The 27047-nt window shown below is 41.4% G+C and overlaps 2 protein-coding genes across 4 annotated transcripts in view; one reads left to right on the forward strand and one right to left on the reverse strand.

Moving 5' to 3' along the window:
* Positions 1 to 6703, reverse strand: part of TSTD2 (thiosulfate sulfurtransferase like domain containing 2) — a 44990-nt gene extending 38287 nt beyond the window's left edge. For 2 of the 3 annotated variants that reach the window (XM_088461284.1, XM_088461283.1), the window contains exon 1: positions 5330 to 6703. In XM_088461284.1, coding sequence (XP_088317410.1) covers positions 5330 to 5644 — 315 coding nt within the window. In that variant the 5' untranslated portion in view covers positions 5645 to 6703. The remainder of the gene's footprint in view (positions 1 to 5329) is intronic. The other variant, XM_088461285.1, reaches the window with a different exon arrangement.
* Positions 6704 to 6813: 110 nt separating this feature from the next.
* NCBP1 (nuclear cap binding protein subunit 1) overlaps positions 6814 to 27047 on the forward strand; it is a 39617-nt gene continuing 19383 nt past the window's right edge. The window contains exons 1-12 of the mRNA XM_088461323.1: positions 6814 to 7035; positions 8153 to 8241; positions 8514 to 8614; positions 9315 to 9471; positions 10098 to 10205; positions 11910 to 12031; positions 14070 to 14139; positions 14221 to 14436; positions 14620 to 14717; positions 16722 to 16785; positions 23745 to 23855; positions 26756 to 26820. Coding sequence (XP_088317449.1) covers positions 7002 to 7035; positions 8153 to 8241; positions 8514 to 8614; positions 9315 to 9471; positions 10098 to 10205; positions 11910 to 12031; positions 14070 to 14139; positions 14221 to 14436; positions 14620 to 14717; positions 16722 to 16785; positions 23745 to 23855; positions 26756 to 26820 — 1235 coding nt within the window. The 5' untranslated portion in view covers positions 6814 to 7001. The remainder of the gene's footprint in view (positions 7036 to 8152; positions 8242 to 8513; positions 8615 to 9314; positions 9472 to 10097; positions 10206 to 11909; positions 12032 to 14069; positions 14140 to 14220; positions 14437 to 14619; positions 14718 to 16721; positions 16786 to 23744; positions 23856 to 26755; positions 26821 to 27047) is intronic.

The raw sequence follows: 27047 nt of genomic DNA on the forward strand, positions 1-27047 counted from the left end.
TAAGTTTTGTGATCTAGGTCATGCACCATTTTAGTTGCCCTTCTTTGTACAGTCTATTATGTATTTATATCCTTCTGGAGATGTGGCCTCCAGACCTGAACACAGTATTCTAGATGAGGCCGTACCAATGACCTATACAGTGGCATTACCACTTCTTTCTTTCTGCTACCAATTCCTCTCCCTTTTGCAACCATGCATCTAACTTGCCTTTCTCATTGCTTTGTTACAATGCTTATCTGCCTTTAAGTCAGCTGAAATAGTGACTCCTAGATCCCTTTCCTCCTCTGTAGTTTCCATTACAGGACCCTCAATACTATATTTAGCATTTGAGTTCTGGAGACCCAGCTGCATAATTTTGTATTTTTTAGCATTAAACTGTAGTTGCCATGTTCTTGACCATTCCTCTAGTCTACCTAGATCCTCCATCATTTGTCTTACCCCTCCTGGTGTGTCTACCCTGTTGCATATTTTTTTTGTCATCTGCAAAAAGGCATAGTTTCCCTTTAATACCATTTGCAATGTCACCAACAAAGACATTAAAATGCACTGGTCCAAGTATAGAACCTTGGGGTACACCACTTGTCACAATTCCTTCCAGAGACTGAACTCCATTTACTACAACTATGGCCCTGATTCAGAGCCGGACGCTCTGACCAGAGCGCACGCTCTGAATCAGGGCCCATCTCCATTAATATGGAGTGTCCTCCTGGACGCTCGTATAGCTGTGGGTCACCACCCACAGCATATACGAGCGTGCAAAATGATGCTCGCGATGGTCTTGACCACCGCGACCATCGAAACTGCGAGCAAAAGCCTGCAGTTGGGTTTTTCAACCGCAAGGCCAGGAGTGATTTTTTCTCTATCAGAGCCAAAATCACTCCCACTGACATCACTAGTGATGTCAGTGGGGCCGGCTTCAGACGGTAGTCGTTCCCTTGGGAACGCCTCCGTCTGGCAGGCACGCCCCCAGCACGCCCACCAAAGGGGGCGTGCTGTCAGTCACCATCGACAGCACGCCCCCTTTGATGAGACACTCCGAGCGAAGGAAAGTCCTTCGCTCGTCGGGTCTCGCGCATGCGCACGACGGAGCTCCCTCCGTCGTGCGCATGCGCAGTGGGAACCATCGACCCACTTGCGAGCGGACAGCCGCTCGTGAGTGGGTCTGAATGACCCCCTATGTTTCCTATTCTGCAACCAAGTTCTTATCCATTTAACCATCTTAGAATCCTGTACCAAGTTTTCAAGTTTATTTATCAGTCTGCGATGTGGGACCGTGTCAAAAGCCTTACTAAAGTCTAGATAAGCTACATCTACGGTCCCCCACTTGATCGATTACCCAGTCAAAAAAAATCAATTAGATTTGTTTTTCGCATGATCTCCCCCTAGTAAACCCATGCTGTTTGGGAACCTGTAAATTGTTGGATTTCAGATGTTCCACAAGTCTTTCTTTTAATAGTGACTCCATTACTTTCCCTTCTACTGATGTTAGACTCACTGGCCGTTAGTTACTTGCCGTTTCCTTGCTTACACTTTTGTGCAGTGGGATTACATTAGCTCTTTTCCAGTCCTCTGGAATTACTCCTGTAGCTAGTGACTGGTTGAATAATTCAGTTATTGGTGGCACCAGCACCCCTTTAAGCTCTTTTAGTATTCTTGGATGTATCCCATCTGGCCCCATTGACTTGTCCACTTCAGTTTTGTCAGTTCGGTTAGGACCTTTTCCTCTGTAAGTATACATGCACCTACGTCATGTATATCCTTGAAACTTAACTGTGGCCCCTTTTCCCTCTACTTCAAGCAAAAATAACCATTTAGATGATCTGCTATGATGATCTGCCTTGTCTCCCTCCACAACACTCCCACTGTCTGTCTTCATTCCTTTTAATCTACCATTTGATGTTCTGGTTTCATTTATATACTTAAAAAAAGTTTTGGCCCCTTTCTCTACAGCCTGTGCCTTTGCACATCTGATCACCTTATTGGCCTCCTTCCTTCTGACAAGATACAGCTCTTTGTCTTCATTATTCTGAGTCTGCTTATATTTCCTAAATGCCCTCTTTTCTGCTTTCACACTAGTTGATACTTCTTCTGTGAACCATATTGGCTTCCTTTTCCACGTGCCTTTCGTAACCCTTTTTATACAGATCTGTTGCTTTCAGTATTGCACTTTTTAATTTTCCTCACCTTTCCAGCACTCCTTCCAAGGTCCTCCAATTAGCCAATGAATTGCTTACATCTCCCCATCCAGAGCCGGCCCTAGGCATAGGTATTCTAAGCAAATGCCTAGGGCGACTGTAATGCCTAGGGGCATTATACGGCTCTACAGCTCCCCAACACCATCTTCTCACCGTTACCGCGATTGGAGCTGAGCTCCGATCGGGCAGCGCATCAGCACTGGGAAAACTAGGGGGTGGTCCTATCCGTCTGCCAGTGTGGCTGCTGCTTGCCGGCCAGGACTGGGAGCCAGAGGAAGATCTAGAGTAGCTGTTAACAGCAGCAGGCCAGCTGCTCCTTCCGTACTGGTCCCTCCTGTAGTTTACATGCGCGCGTGACGTGATGACGTCATGTCGCGCATTCTGTGTGGCCAATGCCATGTTTGAGAAGAGCCAAGCATGGAGACGCAGGAACACCAGCAATCATTCGGCCAGGAACAAGGGGATTCACCCGAGGAGGAAGAAGAGAAGGTAGGCGGTGTTCAAGTGACACAAGCGGCTGGACCCAGGAGGCTGGAGGGGAACCAGGCAGCAGGAGGGGACCCAGGAGGCTGGAGGGGGACCCAGGCAGCAGGAAGGGATCCAGGAGGCTGGAGGGGACATGTGTATGTATATACTGTATATATGTGTTTATTTTTATGTGTGTGTGTATATATATATATATATATATATATATATTATACATACATACTAGGGGGGCACCAGCCAAAATTTTGCCTAAGGCACCGAATTGGCTAGGGCCGGCACTGTCCCCATTACTGCAAAATCACCCTTCCTAAAATCTAACACCTTTGTTTTTGTTTGGCATGAGTCGAACCCTGTCTTTATACTAAACCATACTGCTTGATGGTCACTGGTGATCCTAGGTTCTCTCCAACACTTACATCTGATATCCTATTACCATTTGTGAGTATGATGTCTAGTATAGGATCTTTGCGGCATGGCCAAAGACAGTTGCTTGAGAGATGCTCCTGCAAGGCATTTAGGAAGTCCCCACACTTCTAGTGGAACTTGCAAAGAGCCCTCCCAATTTACGTCTGGTAGAATAAAGTCTCCCATGATTATTACCTCTCCTTTTAAAGTCACTTTAGTTATGTCTTGCAAAAGGTTCCTGTCCAGTTCCTCCCACTGGCCTGGTGGTTTGTAAATCACCCCAGTGCGAATAATGTCCTTCTCCCCTGTTTCTATGGTCACCCAAAGGGCTTCAGTTTTTTCTGCAATATTTTGTATTGAAGTAGTTTTTATGTTGTTTTTCACTATACATTGCTACACCCTCCTCCAATTTTTCCCAATCAGTCTTTGCTAAATAAAGTATATCCCGCTATAGCTATGTCCCAGTCATGTTTTTCATTGCACCATGACTCAGTAATAGCTACAATATACAGATCATCCTTAGTCACTACTGCTAACAGCTCTGAGATTTTATCTCCTAAGCTCCTAGCATTTGCACACATAAAACTAAGGGTTTTCTTTGTGCCTCTCTCAAGCTGGCCATACACAGTGCGATTGGGTGGCCAACCATCCGATACGCCGGCTCCCCCACCCGCATAGTGCTGCATGGGATCGCAATCGCATCCCCTGATCGACTGAACCTGCAGTAAGATCTGGGGGTGCAATGTACGACCACACGGGTGCGCGCACTATCCGATATCATGCCCATACACGGTACGATAGAGCAACCAAATCGCACCAATACTTTGGCTGAATTATCGCACGGTGTATGGGCACCTTTAAGCTGGGTACACACTGACAGATATATTGGTAATAATTGATCGGCCAATATATCTGCTGCCTGTTGGACAGTGTGTACCAGCGATATGTCTGTGAACGACGTAGTTCACAGACATATCGCGTCTGCTCTGCTGCACAGCCGATTGACAGATATATCTGACCATCGACCAGTGTGGACAGGCAGTTTGCCGACTGCCGGTACACATGCAGCAGAGGCCGCGGGGAGGGGGACGGACATGCCCCCGACCCGCGGCCGGCCTGAAGCAGATGATGGCCGTTCAGTGTGTATGAATGTCCATCATCTGCAGATCACTCGATCTGCAGATATATCTGGATAGTGTGTACCCAGCATTAGCTATAGGCATGTTCAGACAGTACATTTGTAAAATTATGGCGTTTTTATTTTACCTGATTGTAGAGGTTGTTCAACTGGTTTTTTTTTTTTTTTTTTAACTGTTTCATAAATTACACTTCCAGTTATAATAAACTTAGTGTTTATAATACATGGCTGGCTCTAATCTAGACTGATTCTAAACTTAAATACTGCTTTTATACCTAAATTCCGGGTCTGACCCGGAGGTTGAAACAGGATTCCAAACCGGATCAGACCCAGAATTTAGCCGACGCCAAACCAGGATAATCCCGAGTCGGCGCAGTTCACACCGGAGCCGGGTCTGCAGTGACCCGGCTTTTCCGCCGTTTAAGTGGACGCTTGGAGATGATGTCATTGTGACCCAGATCGTGCCGTTTACACTGCAGGGTTTCAAGGGTTATTAGTAAAACCCTGCAAGTTACCTGGGTTGGATTGCCGGGAAACTCCACCTGGGAATCCAACCCTGTCCCCTTTTACACCAAGGAACTACCCGGGTTAACCCTGCAATAACCCGGGTTTTAGCTCTGGTGAAAAAGGAGTATAAGTCTGATTGAAATTCTACAGCTGAGCACAAATGCCCCACTAATCAAGGGAGAAATTTAGCACTGGGTTTGAGTAAATACAAGCAGTATCCTACAATAAACTAGGCATCACTGAACCACATCCCCCACCCAGGTAATATCAATTACAATCAAGTAATTACAACACAATCATTGCAAACAAAGATAAATTCCATGAAGCAGAAATGTAGGTATCAATTTGTAGCTCCTAGATGGAAATGGATTACATACGTTTAAAAAACACAGCTGATCCATCTGAGTTAGACTGAATTGTAAGTTTATTACAACTTGACTCATATTACATCATGTAATTACCCCTCCCCTTCTGTCTGTAACCTTTCCCTTCACCCTTATGTTGTTAAAAAATCTAATAAAATCTCCTTTTAAAAAACAAAAACAGATCTCTACTTTCAAGGTTAGTGTGGTTTATGCAAAATGTCCGTATCACATACCTTCTTTTTTGCAAACGTGTACTTCTTTCTTGTATTCACATCTAATGTGGCTTTAAAGGCGCTTTCTGCAGTGGATCCAACAGAATCATTCAAGTCTACATCAGGAAATACCAGATTATAGTATTCCATGTTACTGCAGTCAGATACTATAACTGCCCCATTGCAGCAGGAAGACAGGGACATGCTTACCAAGCAGTCTCTCACACACACAATAGTCAAACTATGGGAATTATAAAAGTATTTGCGTAAGGCACAGGAACTCCTAGGAGAGAGAAGGGCTGGCTTATTCACTATGGGTAAAATAACAAAACTCATACAATATATTTAGTTGCTGTGTACAGGATGTTACTATACTTGTCCACACGTGTAACTAATTCCCTCAGCAGCAGTGCAGGCAACATTCATGCAGGACAGATGCTGCAAGTGCTGGGCTAGGTTAGAGGAGCGTTACTACCGGTGTGCATGCAACCCGTCCTGGCTCTCCCTCCCTGGCACCACTAGTAACATGTGATGATGGTGCTGTGAATGAACTGAAGCAGCTAGCGAGGAAAGCGTGTCACTGCTACTGCTGCTGCCGCCCTCCCCCAGGAAGTACAATGACTAGGGATCAGCTGCAATGCACACACACTGCTGCCCTTCTACTGCATACACAGCCCAGGGCTCTGCTATACAGAGGCCACTGCTTGTGTGCAGGCTCAGCTGTTAGAGACATGGGTGTATGTACTGCTGCGTAATGTAAAGTGGCAGCAGTAGATGCTTAATATAGGCAAACTCCAGGGAAGGTATTTAGAGTAACAGGGAATAAAGAGTGTGTGGCTCAACCCATAGCACCCACCCACCCACACAACTCCTGAGGCTCCAATCTGCTACAGCGCCTGGGTTTTACACAAGATATAATAATGTGTACTAGTAGGGCATACAGATGTGTCCCATGAGCAGGGGTATATCAGTATGTGGGTGTAGCTATGTGCAATTACTGGGAGGGAGGATAAAGATGATCTGCTTGACAGGAATAGGTATAACTTTTGTCTCAGTCTAATGCCTTGGTCAGATCAGGCTCACATGGTGCCAGCTAGTTGGGCATACATACATGTGCTCCCTGCAGCTGTGTCACTGTCACATGTGCCGGTGCTGGGCGTGTGTCTGCGATCTATCAATATCGTCCACTTTTCACATATTTCCATTTGCAAAAACTCAGACTGGCCAAGTTAATGGGTTTAACAAATAATGAATCCTAGTTGATTGCAGATTATTTGGAATAGGAGAAGAAGAGAAATAGCAGGCTGTCAGCAGTCCTTCCCGCGGCCAATGTATTCTCTAGTAGTGCAGTTCAGCCTATCAGCAGCAGCCGCCCGCGCCCTTTGACAGTGACTGAGTAGTAGTGAGTGCTACACTTTTCCCACGCTCCCTCAGTCACCAGCGCTACCGGAAGCTCCCGCCCTCCAAAGCTATAGATCACATCATTAGCTGGCTAGAGTGTCTCCCCGTGCGGCTTCTCTTTTGTCGTTACCGGAAGTGGTTGCGGCGACAGCTGCTTAGACCCGCGCGCGCTCCTCTCGCTGGTTCCGGCTGTGTAAGTTCCAGAAGCCCGTGCCGCTGAGGCCTCTGCCAGGTTCCCCCCCGTTAGCCGCTCCTCTTACCGCTGAACAAGGTCCCCACCCCGGCAGCCGCCATGTCCCGGAGGAGGCACAGCTACAAGAGTGACGGTGAGAGACGGTCCCCAGCCACCAAGCCGCACAGAGGCAAACACGTGTGGTACTAGAAGTCCCAGGATGCCCTGTCAGCCGTAGGGGCACCACGTCGTCTCTTCTGCGGCATTAAGCTGTGTGCGAGCCCCTCTACCATGCACTGTCTGGGAGCCACTTAGTATAATTCAGTCACTTGTTAATTCTGTGACTGGTTTAGTTAAATATTTATTTTCTTAAGTACCCGATGGGGTTTCTCCTTTAATGCATAAGGGGGAAGCTTACACGCCGGGACCACAGTGTACACATGGGGTAGATCGCCTCTCTAGGTCCTACAAGTCCTCCCTGCTCTGTCATGTGGTTATTGTTGGTACTATTGCCATCTTTGTTTATAATGTGCCCCCTTATTACGCTGTGCTGACAAGAGGTTATTGTCCAGCTATTATGCACTTATGAAGGTGGCTTATGCTGCTCAGATGTTACGTGACATGGTGTATTTGATTGTCATGGTAAGCTGCTGGCCCCTTTGTGTGATAACGTGTGTGTGTGTGTGACCAAAGTATTCATGAATACACTGCAGCTATGCGACCAAGTAAATGGATGAAATATCTGTTTTCTCATTTATTTTCTTATCTATATTGATTACAAAGTTTCTTATGTTTTTAAAGAACAAAAAATGGGTTTGTCTTCTGGTTTTGTTACTGCACTTACGGCTATATGTATTTCATATTTGTCAAAGTGGGTTTAAGTTGAGTTAAAAACGTATGTTGAAATTATCAAGGTTAGAACATACACCCACCGACTGGGCACCTGATCAGATTGGAAATGCTGACTGACATCGATGTTCTGCGATCCGTCGGAGGATAGGTGAAATTCTTCATGTTAAATTTCACAGATGTACAAATTGCAGTCATATTTTGATCATGATCGGCAAATCTGTGAAATCCAACATGTCACCGATCCTGTAATGCCGGGTTGCAGGAAATGTAGTGTATGGGCACCTTTGGACTCCATTCTTGTCTTTGCCCTTGTGGTTTTAGAAACCTTCATCCTGTGTGTGGAGTTTAAATGTATAATTTGATCAGAGGTTGATAAAGCAATTTCAATATTAACTTTGTTTTTTTTTTCTTCTTTTCAGGAGGTCAACCTCACAAGAGGCAAAAGACTTCAGAATCCATCGTTATAGAGAACCGGTTAGAGTCATTGATATGTCTGGTTGGACAGAAGGTGACATTCTTTTTGTATGATCTGTGTATGTGGAACTACACTAAGGGCCTGATTCAATTACATTTTATAGTAAAAAAACTATGCTAAAATACATGCCCAGTACCAATTGGTACTTTGTTTGCTTTGATCTATTAAATCATCTTCCATCTTTAACTTATTTTAGTTTGTTATTAATGCTTGTATGCTTCAATTGCCAGCTGCTTGCTTTGTAATTAAAGTATAAAGGAAAACTCCTGTTCATATTGCTTTATTAAACAATCTGTTTTTATCAGAATACTTTTTCAGTGGAGAGCAACTTAGAAGGTCTGGCTGGAGTTTTGGAAGCTGACTTACCAAACTACCAAAGCAAGATCTTGAAAATTTTCTGTGCAGTGTAAGTATATGCTTGTATACCTTATTTATCTAAACGTTTACTTGTTAACATATACAATGCTCTCTCAAGTAATAAATGTTTTATTTTCAATGTTGTAATAGTGCCTTGACAAATGTAAATAAGTAGAAAACAAACAAAAAGCATTGTGATTCTCCTGTGTTATATTATTTTCCCTTAAGTGAATAAATCTGTTAGCAGTGGTGGGTAGATAACTGTTTAGGTCTGCTCCATGGCTTTTCTTGATTGTTTATTTTTGCCTTTGTGAACAAGTCCCCCATCTACTTCCACAAACCTAAGGGGGAATTTAATTGTTTTTTGTGCGCCTATAAGTAATCGATAGCCAACTGAGTGGCACAAAGGCGCATTACGTAAGGTGCTTGTTGCGCCCAAATATACCGGGTTTAGCTGCGTAAAGTGGCTAACCCAACTAAAGTCCTGGTTAGAGTGCCCAAAAGCCAGACTTTTCACGGATTTCTGCTAGCCACATCACTAAAGTGTAAGCCGAAATATGGGTGTCGTAGCACTTGTGCCCGATCAGAGCAACAATTAAATTGCTCTGTCGGGCACCTATTACTAAAGGGCACGCAGGGAACAATTGAATTCCCTTCTAATTGCTTTGGGTCAGTGGGATTAAGTTTAAATACAGTGCTCCCATATTTTATATTCGGGCATTAGATTGAGTTTCTTTCATAAAATACAGTGCTCGGAGTTTGCCAGAGAAAATGACTGTTTACACTACTTTGGTGGGACTACTGAATGCCAGGAACTACAACTTTGGAGGAGAATTTGTAGAAGCTATGATTCGTCAACTCAAAGAAGCAATAAAATCTAACTCCTATACAGAAGCTACATACATTGTAAGTTACTACAATTGTGACACTTAAACAAACCACTTAATCACTATTAATGATTTCATAAATTGTTTCCATGTGTGGGCCTGGGAGCGGATCTGGACTGGTTTACTTTTGTATCACATGCTATTTAAAATGTATAATTCTTTTATACACTCAGATTTGTTTTATTCTATGGTATGGTGCAATTTTGCTTTGTCTGCAATTGACAGTAATTGCACGTTCTTCAAACAATTCAGTAGTAAATACTTTCAGTTATAGGGGCCAAATAAATTGGCCCCTATAAGCTGCCACCGGAATGGCTTTACCGCATGGGTCTCTTGCACTTTTACGCTGGTGGCCCATAGGAGTGCAAGCAAAAATGTGCTACTGTAATTGCTGTGCACATGATGCAAAGAATCTCACATGTAATTGACTGTGCCCCATAGTGTCTGTATTTCTTAACTCGAATAGCCACTGTGATCTACATCTGATGAATAATTACAGTAGTTAATTATGTTGAAGCTTCCATTTTTCATGTTAACTATCAACAGGCTGGTGTGTAAGCTTTTGTTTCAGTAACTTATGTTTCAATAACATGCAACAATATAATGACTTCTAAAACATATTTCTATTTTTACTTTGATGTAAAGGTCCGCTTTCTATCGGATATTGTGAATTGCCATGTTATCGCAGCTCCCTCCTTAGTAGCGATGTTTGAAAGTTTTGTTGCCGTCACTCAAGAAGAAAATGTCCCCCAGGTAAGGGATTTTTAGCGGAAACTAAAACTTCACAATTTTAATTTATATTTTTGTTTTTAAGGCAAGCCTTAAACGTTCACAAATGTGCCAGTGTGTTTGAATTATCAGAGCTATATGTTTGTGCTATAGATCCTTACTTTATATATTTGCGATATAAATCTGTATAAAGAACGAACAATCAAAAAAGGGCAGACTATATGGGCCAAGGGCTTCTTATCTGCCGTCAAATTCTGTGTTTGTTATTCTGTAGTGAGTTGTTTTCCTAGACCACAGGTTCCCAAATTCGTCCCTCAGGACCCCAAACAGTACATGTTTTCCAGGTCTCCTCACAGAATCACAAGTGAAATAATTACCTCCACTTGTGGATCTTTTAAAAAGTGTCACTAAGTAATGAATACACCTGTATTCCTGCTAGGTGACTTGTAAAATGTGAACTGTGGGGTTTGAGAACCACTGTCTTATGCCTATCTGATCGTCACTGAAGTAATCCTGTAGATTAGAAGGACCCCTGGTCTCTCCTATTTACATATATGCCTTTGTATTTTATTTTTGAATTCTAGTTTTCCCTGTTGACCAGTCGATTCTCTTCCAAATTATGGTCACTCTGTGATTTCATTGTGTGGAGCCCTTGGTGCTGCAGGGGAGATCGATCACCTGATAGGGGTTAAGAATGTGTTAATTACTAGCATAGTGATAGTGACCCACGTATTGAACAACATTTTAGTTTGTTTTGGGTGAATTATGGAGAAATATTAAACCAAAACATGTTGCACAAGTTTTGTGGAGTGATAATTCAGGAATATTTATAAAAAGGTAGTTAATTTGTCTACCATCTTTGACTACGAACCACTCCAATCTTCTTACTGTGGGGGAGATATACCAAGCCGTGGAGAGAGAAGGTACCAACCAGTCGGCTCCTGTCTGTCACTTTACAAGCTGTCTGGTTAATGTATCAAGCAGTGAAAATAGTGGAGAGGTTGCTCATAGGAACCAATCTGCTTTGAGGAAGCATTTCTGAAATACACTATATAAAACGAAAGGCAGATGCTGATTGGTTGCTATGGGCAACGTCTCCAAATTTTTCACCGCTTGATACATTAACCCTTATGTTTGAAAAATGACAGGAGCTGTTTGGTTGGTACTTTATCTCCACTCCAAGGCTTAGCATATCTCCCCATTTCACGTTTAACCTGCAAATACTTAACCAGCTTTTTCCTATATTTGTTTGTAAATAAAGCTGTGTGCATTACAGTATGTTTGAGTTCATTTTGATTTAATTTTACAACACGATTTTTATTCCCCCTTTTTGATCTGCTCCAGTACAGTTGTACTTGTGTGTGGTGTTTATATATAAAGTGATCCCGCTTAAAACTTCAAAATCGCTAAAGCTTTTGGAGCTTTGACAATTGATTAGATACATGAAAATGCCCTTTGGAGCGTTGAGTGGTGATTCCTTCAATTTAAGTCCTTGTTCTTTGCAGATGTCAGAAATGTGGAATGCAAGACACTCACAACCTGAGCTATCATTACTGAAAGTGTGCTGGTTATTTTCTATAGCATTGTTTTTCAGACTATCATAAATTCTGCACCTGGGTAATGGTGATGTGTACTCTGCTCAATAATCACACACCAGTCTGAAGCTTTTAATAAAATCTTTGCACCCCATTATAATGTTCATTTATCCAGCTTGTTTTCCACTTTTAGGTTAGGTGTGATTGGTATGTGTTTGCTGTTCTTTCCTCCCTGCCATGGGTTGGAAAAGAACTATATGAGAAGAAGGATGTTGAGATGGAACGTATTTTATCACAAATTGAAAGTTACCTCAAGTAAGTTCAGTTTCTTCAACGTTTTAGTTAAAGACAATTCCACCCAACTCCTCTCCCCTGACCCTCTCCGTACAACTAAAAGAAATGTGGGCGAGCGTGTTCCTCCTTGCAATATTCAAGATCGCACTTCAACCAACCCCCCCCCAACGTTTTGTTTTCAAAATTTACACCATGTCAGAATCGCATGTCTGTCCAGTATCCTGAAGGGATTGTACATGTTTGACCCTTCCCTTCTCCTGCCTTTCATCAAAGAATTAAAAGTAGCTTTGCTGGGAACCCCATTGTTCTATTACTTCGGCATAGAGTGGTTTCACGACATGCCAGGCCAAATGTAGTTTCTGTAATTAGCAGTTTTACAATTCAGTGTAAGAATCAAGCTAGGAGTGAAGACTGTCAATCCTTGAGCCTGAGTTTGAGCTATTTGATTGCAGTCATTACCTTGCTAAACAGATAAGCAATAGCAGTGTGTCTGCATGAATCTGCCTTGGCCTACCCTTTTTTGTTTTTTCTTTCTTTGCCTTAAACTGCACACCAAAGAGGACAATATAGTAAAACTGTCATCCCCAGAAGAGGGTGTGGCACTCGGTGGCTAGTCAGCTGCACCAGCATCAGGTGACTGTGTCCATCAATTCATTAGTCTGAACTCTTGTAAGTCCTAAAGATTTAAGAGGGAGAGAACATGGACCAGTCACCCCTTTCTTTTTACACTATAAAGTGTTAATGCAGACATCTTGCTTGACAAGTTGGTTGATGGAGGAGCATGTGGTACCAGACAAGTGGTCATCAAGTTCTTTCTGGAACATTGTGATTCTGTCCTTAAACCATATGTCTATGAAAGAAGAGTCCTCTCTTCACTCTCTAGGAGTTGTCAAGATTTTGAGTCCCTATGTTCATTAAGGTGCGTACACACTAGGCGATTATGAAAGACCGTACAATTACGTAATTGTACCGTCGTTCCTGATCACCTGTAGTGTCTGCACTGAACGTTCAGTGCAGGCACAGTTCATCATTCCTGAACATACCAATCTGTCAGCGGCAGATTGCGCTGCATGTTCAGGCGATGGACAATGTCGGAAACTACCAGTGGGAGCGCGCATCGCTGGTCGTTTCCGATATAACCGTGCACGATTACTGAGCGATTGCATGATTACGATGTCATAAACGTGCAATCGCTCAGTAATATCGCCAAGTGTACGCACCATTAGACTTGTGAAGTTTGCAAGATGGATGATATTTTGATCTTCTATGATGCCCACAATGGAGGTTGACCTATGTCCATGCAGTCTATTTGCTACATGGACGACTTCTGTAATTCCTCAGGTTTACATTGGAGCATAATAACTTATTCCCAAAAAAGTGACTATATTTTATCAGATCAGTGTGTATCTCCTGGGCGGCACTGCATTGATCCTCTGCTGAACAGCTGTACCAGACTGATCTTCATTCCCTTCATGTTCATCTTTTTTAAAGATTTTATATTTTGGAAATTGCTGGTTTTGGATTGCTTGTGCTGCGCACTGCGACTTCCAAGCTAACTCTTTTGTAGGGGCAGGTTTGGGCTATGCCCTTTCTGTCAGTGTACCTTACATGGACGAATGAGAAAAGGGACATTTTTTCCAGTTGTTGCAGAATCCTATTCTCTACTCTTCTGTTCCTCCATGTTCTGACCTTGTTGCTATGTTAAAACAAAATTGAAGGTCCCAGCAGGCTATTGGGATGGAGAGGCCTGGAGGTTTGATTTTTTTAGAGCCAAATTCTAATTGCTGAGCCCTATACCCCATCGTGTCCCAGTGTCTTCCAATAGACAGAGAAAAGGATTTAGTAATAGAAGAATCCAGCTATACTCTGCCTGCAGCCTTTCTTGTTTTACTGCCTCATGCCCCCACCCGCCAAACAACTTTATAGTTACCCACAGTCCTATGAAGCGGGTCCCCTCATCCTCTCTTCTCCCCAGAATGTAACTCATGAGTAAACTGGATTTTTATTTGTACAATTGAAATTCAAATTGCACCGTGAACCTCCTTTATCACCTTTTTAGGACTCGTCAAAAAATCCATTTGTCTATGTTACAAGTATGGTCAGCAGATAAACCTCACCCACAAGAAGAGGTACGTGGATTTTTACCTAGGCTATAGATTATAGATTTCCTATACTGCATAGTTTTTATAATGTTGGTGCTCTTGTTCCAGTACCTTGATTGCCTGTGGGCACAGATTCAAAAGATGAAGAAGGATCGTTGGCAGGAGAGGCATATACTGCGCCCATATCTTGCCTTTGATAGCATATTGTGTGAAGCACTGCAGCACAATCTACCACCCTTCACACCACCACCTCACACAGGTGACTCGATCTACCCCATGCCAAGAGTCATTTTCAGGATGTTTGATTACACAGACGCACCAGAGGTAACTGGCATTTGTACTGTATGTATACAGAATCAATTATACAGTAGTACACAACAATTTTCTATTTTGCATTTTTTTAACTATGTCTAACTTTACTAGTAGTGTCTAAGATTTTATCAGGGCATTGTCTTCTATGTTATAGGTGGCAGGAGGAGACTTACTGTACTTTGCTTTGTCATTTAGGGTCCAGTAATGCCTGGAACTCATTCCGTAGAACGATTTGTTATAGAGGAAAATCTCCATTGTATTACTAAGTCACATTGGCGCGAGAGAAAAACATGGTAAAATAAACTTATTTGCCTTTTGAAAGTAGAAACAAATTATTTTGAATCCTCTCCGTTGTAGAGTTTGTCACTATGCATAAATAAAGCAGTGCCTAGTCATGTGCTTGAGTGATAAGGTTGCAATGCCCAATTTATTGAAAATACATTCTAATTGTAGAGCTTTTTACATTGGTATAGCTAAATCTACTACCCCTTCAAACTAGAATAAAGCTTCTGAGAGCTGTGGCACCACCTCAGGCTGGGGAGAAAATTGTCACACAAAGTGGAGTTGAGGAAAAATTATTCTGCTTTTATGCTGAATTATTTTTTTTATTATTCAAGATGTCCTATTGTTTTGATATCTTGCATAATGTAACTACAGTGTTCTCCTCATTGTCATTTTCTTCCACCTGGCTTTATTTATATACCACCAGGCACTGTGACATGGACGAAAAGTTGCGCTGTACTGATGTTTATCCGTTTAACATTTGCACTGAATCACAGTAGCACAACGTAACCTTTATTGGCCTGTTCACAGTGCTGGGAGGCCCCAGATTCAGCATTGCTGCAATAGAGCTTTGTCCCCGTATATAAAAAAGCCAGAGCATGTTTGGGCAGCGGGAACAGTCCATGTAGAGGGCATTGTCTTGGGCACACTTCTTCCAGCCACCTGTAAATCACTATCTCCGGAGACTGTTAAAATATATTCTCTTTCCAGCCAGCAAGTGGGCTGAATCTGTTCTATAAAATAGGGCAGTTCAGGGGTGAACAGTGACTGGTTTTAAACATTATAGGGGCAAATTAAATTGGTGGTGAGGCTTAGCGAGGTAAAAAACTTTGTGCCCAATTTTGGATTACTGCGGGTAATTATTTTGTTATAGTTTCAGTATTACCACCAATGATTATTACATGTTAATATAAAACTAATCTCTTAAATTGGGATGGGGTGCTTCCCTTCCCCAGTTAGAGTGGCTGGTTTCACTGAAATCTAAAATAGAATAAACTAAACATGGTTATGATACTAGGTGGCTTCCTTGGTGAGTGTCATTGCTGCACTGTAAAGAGGCCACTGAACAAAATATCACAGCTGAAGGTTTAAGCACATGCAGTGATCGCGCTGAATGAAAAAAAAAAAAAAGTGGGTCCTAGAAACCCATAACTTAAAAAAATTCAGTGTTTCTGGGTACTATCTCTATTTATGCGCCTCTGCCTGTAGCATGTAAAAACGTGCCAGAGCGCATATTTTGCACTGAGAAGGGAACGGGATACATAAAAATGCGCTATAACGTGTATTTTGAGATCACTGAAATGAGTACATACAATTTCTTAGCTTCATTTATGATGCTTTCAGATGTGCTGCCTCATTTGTCTAAATTGTGTGACATTTGGCAAAGGCAAGATGTTACTGTAACAGAAATAGATTGATCTTAAAAGCCACAAAACTATGCACACCTAGTCATTTTAAAAATCTCCATCTACATCTTGCTGGCGAATGGTCAGACCTTTGTATAATTTGTTCTAAATTTACTGCTTTTAACATGAATATCTGATAAATACCTAGTATTAACCACCTAGAAACAAGATGTCCAGGTAAGCCAATCATGGTTTTCAAGACTTGTAGAGAGCCTTGATCAAAATGAGGCGTGTACGATTGTGTGTTCTAAAAACTGAAATCCTGCTGTCTTAGACTATGAAAATGGTAAACTAGAATGGACATTTGCATAAAAAATTTTTTAGCTAGAGTCCTAAAATGTGTGCAGCATTTGTTTTTAATCTGCATTTTCATCAACTGCTGCACTCAAAGAATCTTCCCCATATTTAGCATATCTAGCTGCAATTGGATCGACTATAAATGTTTATCTTCAGTTCAAAATAATATAAGGTCAGGATTTTAACATTTCCTTATTGCAAATTACACTGCCTCCACCCGGCTACTACTTACAGCTGGCCAGCAAAATTTTCTAGGGAGAACACTGCACTAGAAACCATTTGTCATTCTGTTTCTTGCTTTCTCTTTTATAGTGCAGCACAGTTACTAAGCTACGCTGGAAAAAATAAGATTCCGTTAAACTATCATATTGTTGAGGTATGTATATAGTTGTACTGTAGTCTGTTAGCTCAAGGTGTGTTTAGTAATTTGATTGCTGTTTTATTTTTTTTTATTAAAAACAAGTTTTTACTTTTTTTTTTTGAGTAGAAAAAAACAGCATGTTGCATTGGTCATGCAATATTGAAAAGAGGTATTAACATATGGCTTGAAGTTTCACAATGCAAGTTCATTAAAAATAACTAAGCACCATGGAATCCCTTTCAACAAAGAAACTTGAGTTTACCATAAAGGTTTATAGGAAAAAATGATGGTTAGGGGGAGACTAGGGAGTTGGAGGGGGATTCCAGGGGAACCAAAATGTGTCAACCATTTCTTACAAACCTCCTTGGGGCACCTTTTTCCCTTAATATGATTGGATTCTTCTAGGCATGAAATCTATGAACTGTCTGACTGTTTTGAGAGGAATACTAGCACAAATGCGATGAACTGCATCTCCATCACAATTTGTCAGAGCACGTGACCATTTTCCAATCATTTACTTTCCAATTCCTGTTTTCCTGTGCAAACTAGAGGCATTTCACGGTTTTCAGCATAGTAATGGTGTGCTGACAGGCTTTCTGCAGCTCATTTGATGAAATGTGCAGCACACTGTTCATTGAGAAGCCATCTGATATGATTATCCATAATTTGATGCACTGTTCATCTATGGGACATACCAAGTCTGCCCACTTTCCATTCCACTGAGCATCCAGTAGCTGTTTGCCTTGCGCTCAGACTCAGTTTTTGTCTGCTAGTCCACTCTGTGTACACTTTAATAACTGCTGCCCTCAAACAATTCACCAGTGCAATCATTCCTCATTCAAAGACTGCCGGATAGCGTTATTTATCCATTATTTCATAAGTGATCCACTTAATCAGTCTCTGGATTTTTTTTTTTTTTTTAATGCAATAATTTTTATTAATTCTTTTTAACAAATGTCATAATAAAAACAAGAAAACAAATACATATAGCATGGCAGGCAATTATAGGTAATATGCTTCATATAAATGGTTTTACATTGATGTACAAAACGCAAAAGCTTATTCGACAAATACAGGATATATTCATACCCCGTAACAAAGTAAAGGACTGTCCACAAACCCGAAGGTGCCATTCGCGCCTGTGAACCTTGAGAACAAAATTACTTAGAGGAAGCAAGGCAAAATATTTAAATACAACCTCAGTATAATCCTAATCATACCACCCGCACTTCCAAAATATCGATACAAAATAAAAAATACACCCAAAATAAACCTCCCTATAACCCATCCTGTATAACCTAACCCAACCTAGGTATACTTGGATCCCTGAACACCCCCCCTCCCCCACCTCTCCCCCACCTAAACAACACTAATCTACGTATAAAACCCAACCCGCCTACTCCCAAATACTGGATGGTTGACTTACTTATTGAAGACGATAAATTGAAAACTTAAATAAAAAGTCTTAAGGCCACATTTTTAACAAAGGCAATATACTAATGACCATAATCATGGCTCAGCTCTATGGCCTAAACAAATATATGGGTTCTCCCACACATTAGAACAAATTAGAACACAGACCCCACACAGGAAAAAAAAAAATTGTGGAATATCCGGATATACAGATTGGATAAACAAAAAATAAGTCAGCAGCTTGGACTATACATCATTAGAAAGTGTTTTAACAAAGTAGCATTCATGTAAAATTCCTGCAGTGAAAGAAAACAAGAAACAAACTTCTAAAATGCTTAGTCTGGCCAGGCCTCAGCCCCTTGTGAGAAAATATAAAGTATAGAAGTCTCTGCGTAGACCACCTGAGAGTACATATAACAGTACATATAATACTGAGATGGCAAGTCCCAAGTGTTCATCATAGCTGATAAAATAGATTTTTGCAAGAGCCGTAATAATTCAAGGAACCCCATCAGCAAGTAATCCTTATACCTGAAAATATGCGCAGGCATTGAAAAGAAGTCCAGAAAATTGTTTTGAACAGGTGTCATTAGGTCTTCAGAATCAGAGGATGAAGGTAATAAAATAAAATATTGGAGCAAACATCAATATCAGCAAATGGGATCCAATATGCCACTTTCTGGGACCTAAAGGATCACAACCGTCCAGGGACAGGTGTTACTACCTCCATCCAAAATGAGATCAAAAGCTTCCATTACAGGTAGCTGAGCCATATCTTGGAACAAGCCAGAACGTGAAACAGGAAAATTATCTTGTCTTTTCACTTGAGCCAACAGCCTTTTTCCAGAATCAGTAATTGCCTGAAGGAGACGGTCCATATTGTACAGGAAAGAGACCAGGATGGATGTTCACAGCAGTATATATACAGTATATCTGGAAGCTTTATAGGTCCCACTCCACCTCCAGGATAGCATATAAAGCAGGCAGGAGATTCTTCAAACACCCATAAAACTTGCCTTGTATATAGCCAGAAATCCAATATTGCAGCCGGATCGGACAGCGCGGATCTTAGGCGAAACTGCACACAAACACTGTACCACCCTACAGGAGCAGGACCGAGGCCACAGGACACTGCAGAGACAGCGCTGGAGATGGAAGCTGCCGGGATCGATATCCAAGATGGCGGCCGCACACGGGGATGTAGCAGAGGAGATCAAACCCCAGAACTTGGCAGCAACCAACTTTAGAGACTCAAAACAGTCTCAGGATAAGGAGGAGTGAGTATTCCAACACATATCAATGCCAAGTTGCTAGTGGGAGTCTAAGGATATTAGATATCGGATGTGTGGGCTGGAGAGCTATGGAGTTAAACTCCTGCACCATGCCTGTCCAGGCCACGCCCCCATCTCTGGGTCATTTAATGTCAGTTGGACTAGAGGTCCTCACCTAACCATCTCCAATTTTGATAAAATGTTACCTGAAGGTTGGCATATATGTCAGACTAACTTTTGGAAAATTTGAGTACACAATATGCAATATATCTCTTATGTGATGTTGTCCAAATCCATCCAGTGGAAGGCCCAGAACAGGCTCCCTGGGTCAAAGTTCTGCCTGGCGACTCCACTGTGATGTCTGACTGGAACCCCAACCACTCAATTAGGCATCCCAGGCCAATTGCCATCCCACTTAAGTGTTCACCAAATCTATCCAGTAGAAGGCACAGAACAGACTCCCCAGCGTACACAAACGGGAGGTTTGACCTCAACCCCCTAAAAGATCTGTGATCCAATGTTACCACTCTGAAGTTTTCATTCAAATCCGTCCAGTGGAGGGCACAGAACAAGCTTCCTGGGTCAATGTTCTGCCCAGCGTACACAAACAGGAAGTCTGACAGGGAACCTAACCCCTTAAAACCTGGCCAGGATCCACCTTGCATTGGTTTCATCCCAATCGGTGCAGGGGTGTCCTAATACATAGCCAGACAGACAGGCCAATTAATTTTATATATAAAATTTGTCGCTATGTGGTCTAATAGCTTACTTTTGTGATGCTAAATAATTATGTAAGATTTGGCAGCTTTAACTTGAGAGCTGCTGAAGACAAACCCTCCCCCCCACCACCCTCCCAAATAATTGTGCTACTGTCCAGACCAATTCTCCTAGACTCTCCTTTGGCATGGGTGGCTACTTTTCTAAAAAAAAAATATATATATATAATGAAAACAAATCATGTTATGTAAAAAGACACTGCTTCCAGATCCAAAGTTGCTTTAGACAACCTGTGTATTTCACATGTTCCAATTCATAAATTACCTCATGGTTGTTCATAACAAAGTGACCGACTTATAACTTGTGGAAATGAGTACTAAGGTCCTCGCATGTCAGAGGGTAGGCATCTCCTATGGTGGGGCAATCCTGGGTCAAGGCATTGACACAATGGGAATGGTTCCCTGCCAGGGTAAGTGAACAGCTTCCTCTTTTCTTTAACACTAGGGACTCTAGCAGTAGCTCCTCCTTCTGAACTTCTTAGAGGGGCTGCTCCCTTGGCCAGCATAGGGTTACAAACAGTTCTATGTAGGCTGGACAACCCTCCCAAGTCTCAAGTCTGCTGATGGCATGACAGGGCTCTTCCATAAGCGGGTAGATCTGTGGCAGGAGCCAGGCTTCTGTTTGTTCGGGACCAGTGGATCTTCTGTTTGTATGTATGGTTTATAGTCCTTAAAGAGAGAAGGTACTGGACCACTACTCCTTTCTGAGAGGAGACCAGGATATGGACCTCCAGGGGAGGTTATATAGTCCCTACTATCTTGTGTGATTGTCTCAGTCCTGAAAGAGCAGAAAGGTTTGTGTTATTTTACAATAACTTTTTTTTTCTTGCGTAAAACTGATCTTTCTCCCAATGTGGGTTGCACATCATAACCACAAGATAATCCCCCGATCTACCCTGAGCTCTGCTTTTCAGACTTGTTACAACTCTGTTTACAGCAAAGTTTTATGGTGGTCATAGCAGCACTTTTGAGGTCAAAAAGGGTACAGGCACTTCATACCTGTATGACCTTCTGATTATAGCAAGCTCTGCCTCTCTTTTGACCCATTTACAGCTGATAACTGAAATATATGGTTGGGTAATAAAATACCAGTCTTGTCCTAGCCCAGCACATAATTTGTCTGGATCTCTGCCTGTACACAATTAGCCAAAAGTATTTACCAGAAGAAAAGATTCTGGTCATTCAAACATAGGTGAACTCTGTTAGCACACTGGTATCAGTCCTCCATTGCATGCACTAATGGGAAGAGTGGTATCCTGTTTCAATGTTCTTCAACCCTCTCCACAGGTGTCAGTCTATCAGTTTGGTTAAATGCTGTGCTCCGAGATAAGTATTTCCTAAGAGGAAGTCTCCTTTCTGCTTAGTTAAACAATGCAGTGTACTCAAATTGGTAACTTGCACCCAAGGGCTACCAGGAGACCTTTGACGATTTAAGTACACAACTAATATATTGTGCTGGGAAGTAGACTTTCTGAGCCGGCATGCCTTTCATCTTTGGGAGTGGTCTTTAACTAGAGTTTGGGAAGTGGGGTGTGTCAGATGGAGGTTGACCTGATGGCTGAATCATGAAGTTGCTTGTTACTGTGCAAGAACCAGGGGTCAAAGTATTTACTAGTGGATGCCATAAACCAGTTCTTCCCAAATTTACTTGTATCACAACACTCTAGAGTATCAGTATTTTTTCTTGCCACCCAAAGACCAAAAACTTTCTTGATTTGAAATTTTGACAAAAATATTAAATTAAGTAAAAATGTGCTTTCCTGTCCTCCATTAGGTTAAGTTTTGTGGCAGTGGTCAGGGTTGCGCAATTTTATTTTATTTTGCCTACCACATTGACCATAATTTGACTTTGTACTGGACCACCAGCCCGTGGCACCCAGTTTGGGAACCACTGCTGCAGACAGTCCCATGTATTGTCTGGTGTAACATTTTCCTTCCGGTCCCCATGCTTTTTTAGGTTAATCAATAAATTGCGTGTCCCAGTAATTTTGATAGAGACCCTTCTGGCAAAAAAAGGTCATGGTATGCTGACATTCTAAGCATATTAGGTCCTCCTTGGAGGCTGATTTTTAGGAAAAGACCCAAGTCAAATTCTATTTTACCACCAAGACTTTGCTTTATTAGTCAAACAATTAAAAAGCCAGTGATTCTTTGTGTCCATAGTCTATCTGCAATCGCATGGCTAGGAAAGTGTATTCATCCTTTATCCTTTCACTTGGCACAACTCTTGGCATTTTTACTGCCTGGACTGGACAGTAGCTTAAGATTGCCCTCTTGCATCCAAATTTTGGTCCGATCTATTTTGTTCCAGAGGAAATTAAATTGCATTCCTGAGGTTCAGGCTGTCTACAAGGGGTTCTCTACGTTCAAAAGCCTCATATTCCCCCAGTTGTTCTGTTTCGTTGGACCTAAACCTTGCTCATTCTTTGATCCATTTACTTTAAGTTACAAGCCTTAAATATGTACTTTTTTTTTTTTTTTTTGTTAGTATTGTAGCTAGCTGCTGCCCTTGCAAGGAGGGCATCTTAATTTCCTTCCCTATCTTGCAGAAGGCAATGTTTGGTCCTGCAACTGAAGTCATCATTTCTGTCTAAGGTGGTATCAAAATTCCATCTGATTTAAAGCATCTCTTTACCTCCTGGGTGTGCTGTACTCTGCAGAACTACATGGTCTTCCTTGCGTAGGACAGATGGACACGTTCTCCATTGATTACACACTAGAGTATAGCTGAATACAAAATAACTGGCAAGATGGAATATTGTGTGTGTGTGTGCGCGCGCGCTGGGGTATAGGAGGTGGTGAATGGATCCTGGCACTTTAAATCTTAAGGTTTTTGGAATAGACTCCTCCCCCTCTATACCCCACATGACCCAGTTTAGTTTGTGTCCGATGGAGCCGGTTGCTTGTTTGGGCTGCTACTGTAGCCTGGAGTATTTAATTTTAGGGAACCAGGGGGCAGACTGTGCTGTGGGAGTCTGCCGGCTACGAGGGGGCCTCCGGGGGGGCCCTTCACATCTGACACAGGGTATAGCCCATAAGATTGAACAGCACAATCCATCGAACAAGAACAACAAACTGCACATATCAGTAATTTTAAATGGTGGGTGGAAGGGTCAGGTGAGCTGCTGTAATATACATTTATAGGTAGAGTTGGTATGTACATGTAAAAGACTGGATTTAATTAGCCGCAGTTCTTATCTATAACGCCTGGAGCTATTCATTTACAAGCCCATTTGCTTGTGCGGTAAGCCCACAGCTAACTTATGTTGAACCCATAACTTGAAGTCTTAAGTGCTTGGAGCTATATGTGTTAAGGAGGGTGCAAACCGAAATCCGCTGTAAGTGCAATGTGGGCTTACTGTGCGCTGCAAACCCAGGAGCTGCAATTGGGTAACTGAATCTGTTTTGTGTTAGTATAAAATGTACTGTGCTGTGAATTTGAAGTTGCATAATAGTTTTTGTTTTCACGTTCCTCCAGAAAACTTTACTTTTTTTTTTTTTTCCTGTTCTGTAGATTATCTTTGGTGAATTGTTTCAGCTTCCCGTACCACCACATACAGAGGTCATGTACACATCACTTTTAATTGAACTTTGCAAGCTACAACCAGGATCTTTACCACAAGTGGTATCCTTTTTCTTAGAACTGTAGATGTTGATTTATAAATTGAAATTTGCCCTGGTTTTTGTTTTGCCTTTTCTGGGTAATCTGGTTCCCCCTGCCCACTCTGTATTGCAGTTCTTAATTGAACTCAGATTTGCGTGGAGGTGATTATCTCAGCAGTCAGTAGGAGTTGGTTTTTAAGAGGACCCTGAGAAGTAAAATAAAAAAATGTAAAAAATGTTTGAGTATTTAACAGTGGTTAGAAAACATGAACAGGATTGTGGGAGTCTGAGTACAGTGCATCTTTAAACAGTTGTGGAGGTGGTAATAAACTCTTTTGCCTCTAAAAAATGGGGCACTGGGGGATATATATATATTTTTTTTCCCCTCCGTAATTCTCTTGTTGCAATGCTTCGTCGTCCTCTTTGTTTCCAGTGCCCTTCATTTGGGAAGTAAAGGTATGTTTCATTTTTCTGTTATGTTACCTATTTTAAAACTTCACCTGTCCCCTAGAGTATGTAAGTAGGGGGCTGTTAGAAACCTTAATTTAATCTACTTCCAGGCACACTCCCAGCTTTGTTCCTGGCTTCATCTGCCCATCAAACCCTCCTAGTGTGATCAGATTGGACAATGTGTCACCCGTAGCTTTGTTGGCAGTGAGGGCTGAGCAGTGTTGCACTGTACTAAAGAGGCCCTGGCTCATCAGAAGCATGGAGAAGTTTTTTAGCAGTAGAATATATCACAGTGCCTTACTATTGAATGAATAGTCAAAGCTTTTTCAAGTTTCAGGTGCTCTTTTGGCAAGGTTTGGCTCTTAAAATGTGGATATCATTCCTTTTGGGCAGGAGTGGTGAGGCAAACAATTGCACATTGGAGACTTAACAAGACCATCAGGGCTGATCTTCATTTTCTTTTCCCGCCAGTATTATCTATTATTGCGATAATAGTATAGACTGAAATAATCAGTTTTCTCCATCTCAGACCAGGAGAGAAAAAAATAATACAAAATCCCTATTTTTGCCTAAAAACTGTGGGTAATTTATTAGGGGGGGTGTCCAAAGGGTTCTGAAAGAAATCCCCAAACATTTTTTGTATGTTGCGTACTTTGGCGAAAAACTGGCATGCAAATTTTGGGGGTGAAAAAGTTGAAAATTATAAAAAGCTATTTTTTTTTCCAAGAAATTACTATTAGGGTTACATTAAAATGGGTGCAAGTATATTTTTGTGTCGTAAAGATGCAATTTTAAGAGACTGCTGCGACCGAGTGCAATGTTTAAAATACTTGACTCATCCTTACCACCATCTAAAAATCAGACCCAATACGTTAAAACCATTATTTCAATTTTAATTTTTTTTTACCCAAAATTTGCGCGGTTGTTTTTTTACCAGAGTACGCAACTTACGAAAAAATATTGGGGTAATTTATCATTAGGGGGGGGATGTCCAAAGGGTTTTAAAAGAAATTCCTACAGTTTTAGCCAAAAATAGACCAGCAGAAATTAAAATGCAAAATCCCTGATATGGTGAACTTTTCGCCTGTTTTTTTTTTTCTTTTTGTCGAATAACGACAGATTTCGTCGCCAATGACAAAATTGGCCGCTTTCTACGCTGATTGAATACGCCCGTTAGGCAGCACTGGATTGTTTATCATTTTGCCTGACTTGGCAGGACATGAAAGACTTCACAAAACCCTAACTTGTCTTGCATGTTGTATACAACCAATCTAAACAAAGATTTAGGGTCAGGTTTAATTAAGTGTGTAATGTGCAGCTTCTCTCAATTACTGGCCACTATGGCAGGAGAATCTAGATTTGGTGTTTTCTCTCACTTCTATGGAAAAAATAAGGTGTTCTGCCCAGATAACCCTTGTCGTATTAGAGTACGAGGTCCTATGGGAACTCACAGCTGATTGAATCTGCCTCTGAAGGTGTATACCATACACACAATGATTTTTTTACCAACGATTTTCTGTCAGATTATCTGTCAGATTTTTTAAAGTGTAATGAACGATTTTTTGAACTACAAACGATTTTTGTAACTTCCCTTAATGAAAATCATTCAGTTTGACAGTGAGCATGAACTACAAACGGGAACGCGCATGAATGATAATTGTTCATCGTTATAACTCAAACTGATTTTTTTCAGCGATTGAACGATAACGACGTTGTTCTAGTTAAATTGTTAAAAAAATCGTTACGTGTGTATGCACCTTTACTGTTTTTTTGTTTTAGTATTATTGGTTCAGTTTGTTCATCAAATTTTACTTTTTACTTTTTTTTTCTCATTCTGTTTCATTTTGAATTGTGTGTCCAGCTAAGTTTACCACATAAAATACGTATGAACACTTAATGCTTTGAGAATAATCTTCCTCCTTACCTATTGGTGGATTCTACACATGTTGGGAATGCAGGTTAAGTTCAAACATTAGGCAGCGTTTTACAGAGAACTTTAGTCCTTTACATCAGTCCCTGCACCAGTGGAGCTTACAATCTATATTCCCTACCACATGTACACCTACACACTAGGGTTTATTTTTTTGTGTTAGACGTTAAGTAACCTACCAGTATACAGATAGTGCCCTTGGGCTGGGATTGAGGCAGTCATACTAACCACTATGGCACTGCTTTCCATGAAAGAATGCTGGTGGTTGCTCGTTTCCACTTATGGAACTGTTCATGTAAGATGGTTGCCAGTATTTAAGAATACACTCTTTCCACTAATGCTGCCATCTTAACTTCCTCCAATCAGCAATCTATGTACAAGCATTATGTTCTAAAGTGTCATCTTGTTTATAAACTGAATAATTAAACCTGTGGCACCTAACAAGTCTTAAGTAATGTTGACATTTTCTGAGGTGTCATTGTTTTTGATTTTTTTGTTTTTCAATTGTGAACAAATTTGTTTACCTTAATGAATATAAATAGCTTGCCCAAGCCACTGAAATGCTGTATACTCGCTTAGATACAATGAACACCACTTGCATTGACAGGTAATTGTAAACCTCATTGTTGGTGCATAACAAATGCTGTACATTATGTATTTGTCCATTATGAAATTTGTGGGGTTTTTTTCTTTTTTTTTTTTTTTTCTTTCAATTTTATAAAATAAAGGTGCATATCCTCTTTAAAGCCATAGTAGACAATCAGATATTGGTTTGTATCTAGCTAGTTCAGGTTAGACATTGAAGGAATGCATGGCTTCTATGTAAAGTTGTTT

The sequence above is a fragment of the Taudactylus pleione genome, unplaced genomic scaffold (assembly GCF_031769625.1).
Source record: "Taudactylus pleione unplaced genomic scaffold, aTauple2 ptg001032l, whole genome shotgun sequence".
NCBI classification, from domain to species: Eukaryota; Metazoa; Chordata; class Amphibia; order Anura; family Myobatrachidae; genus Taudactylus; species Taudactylus pleione.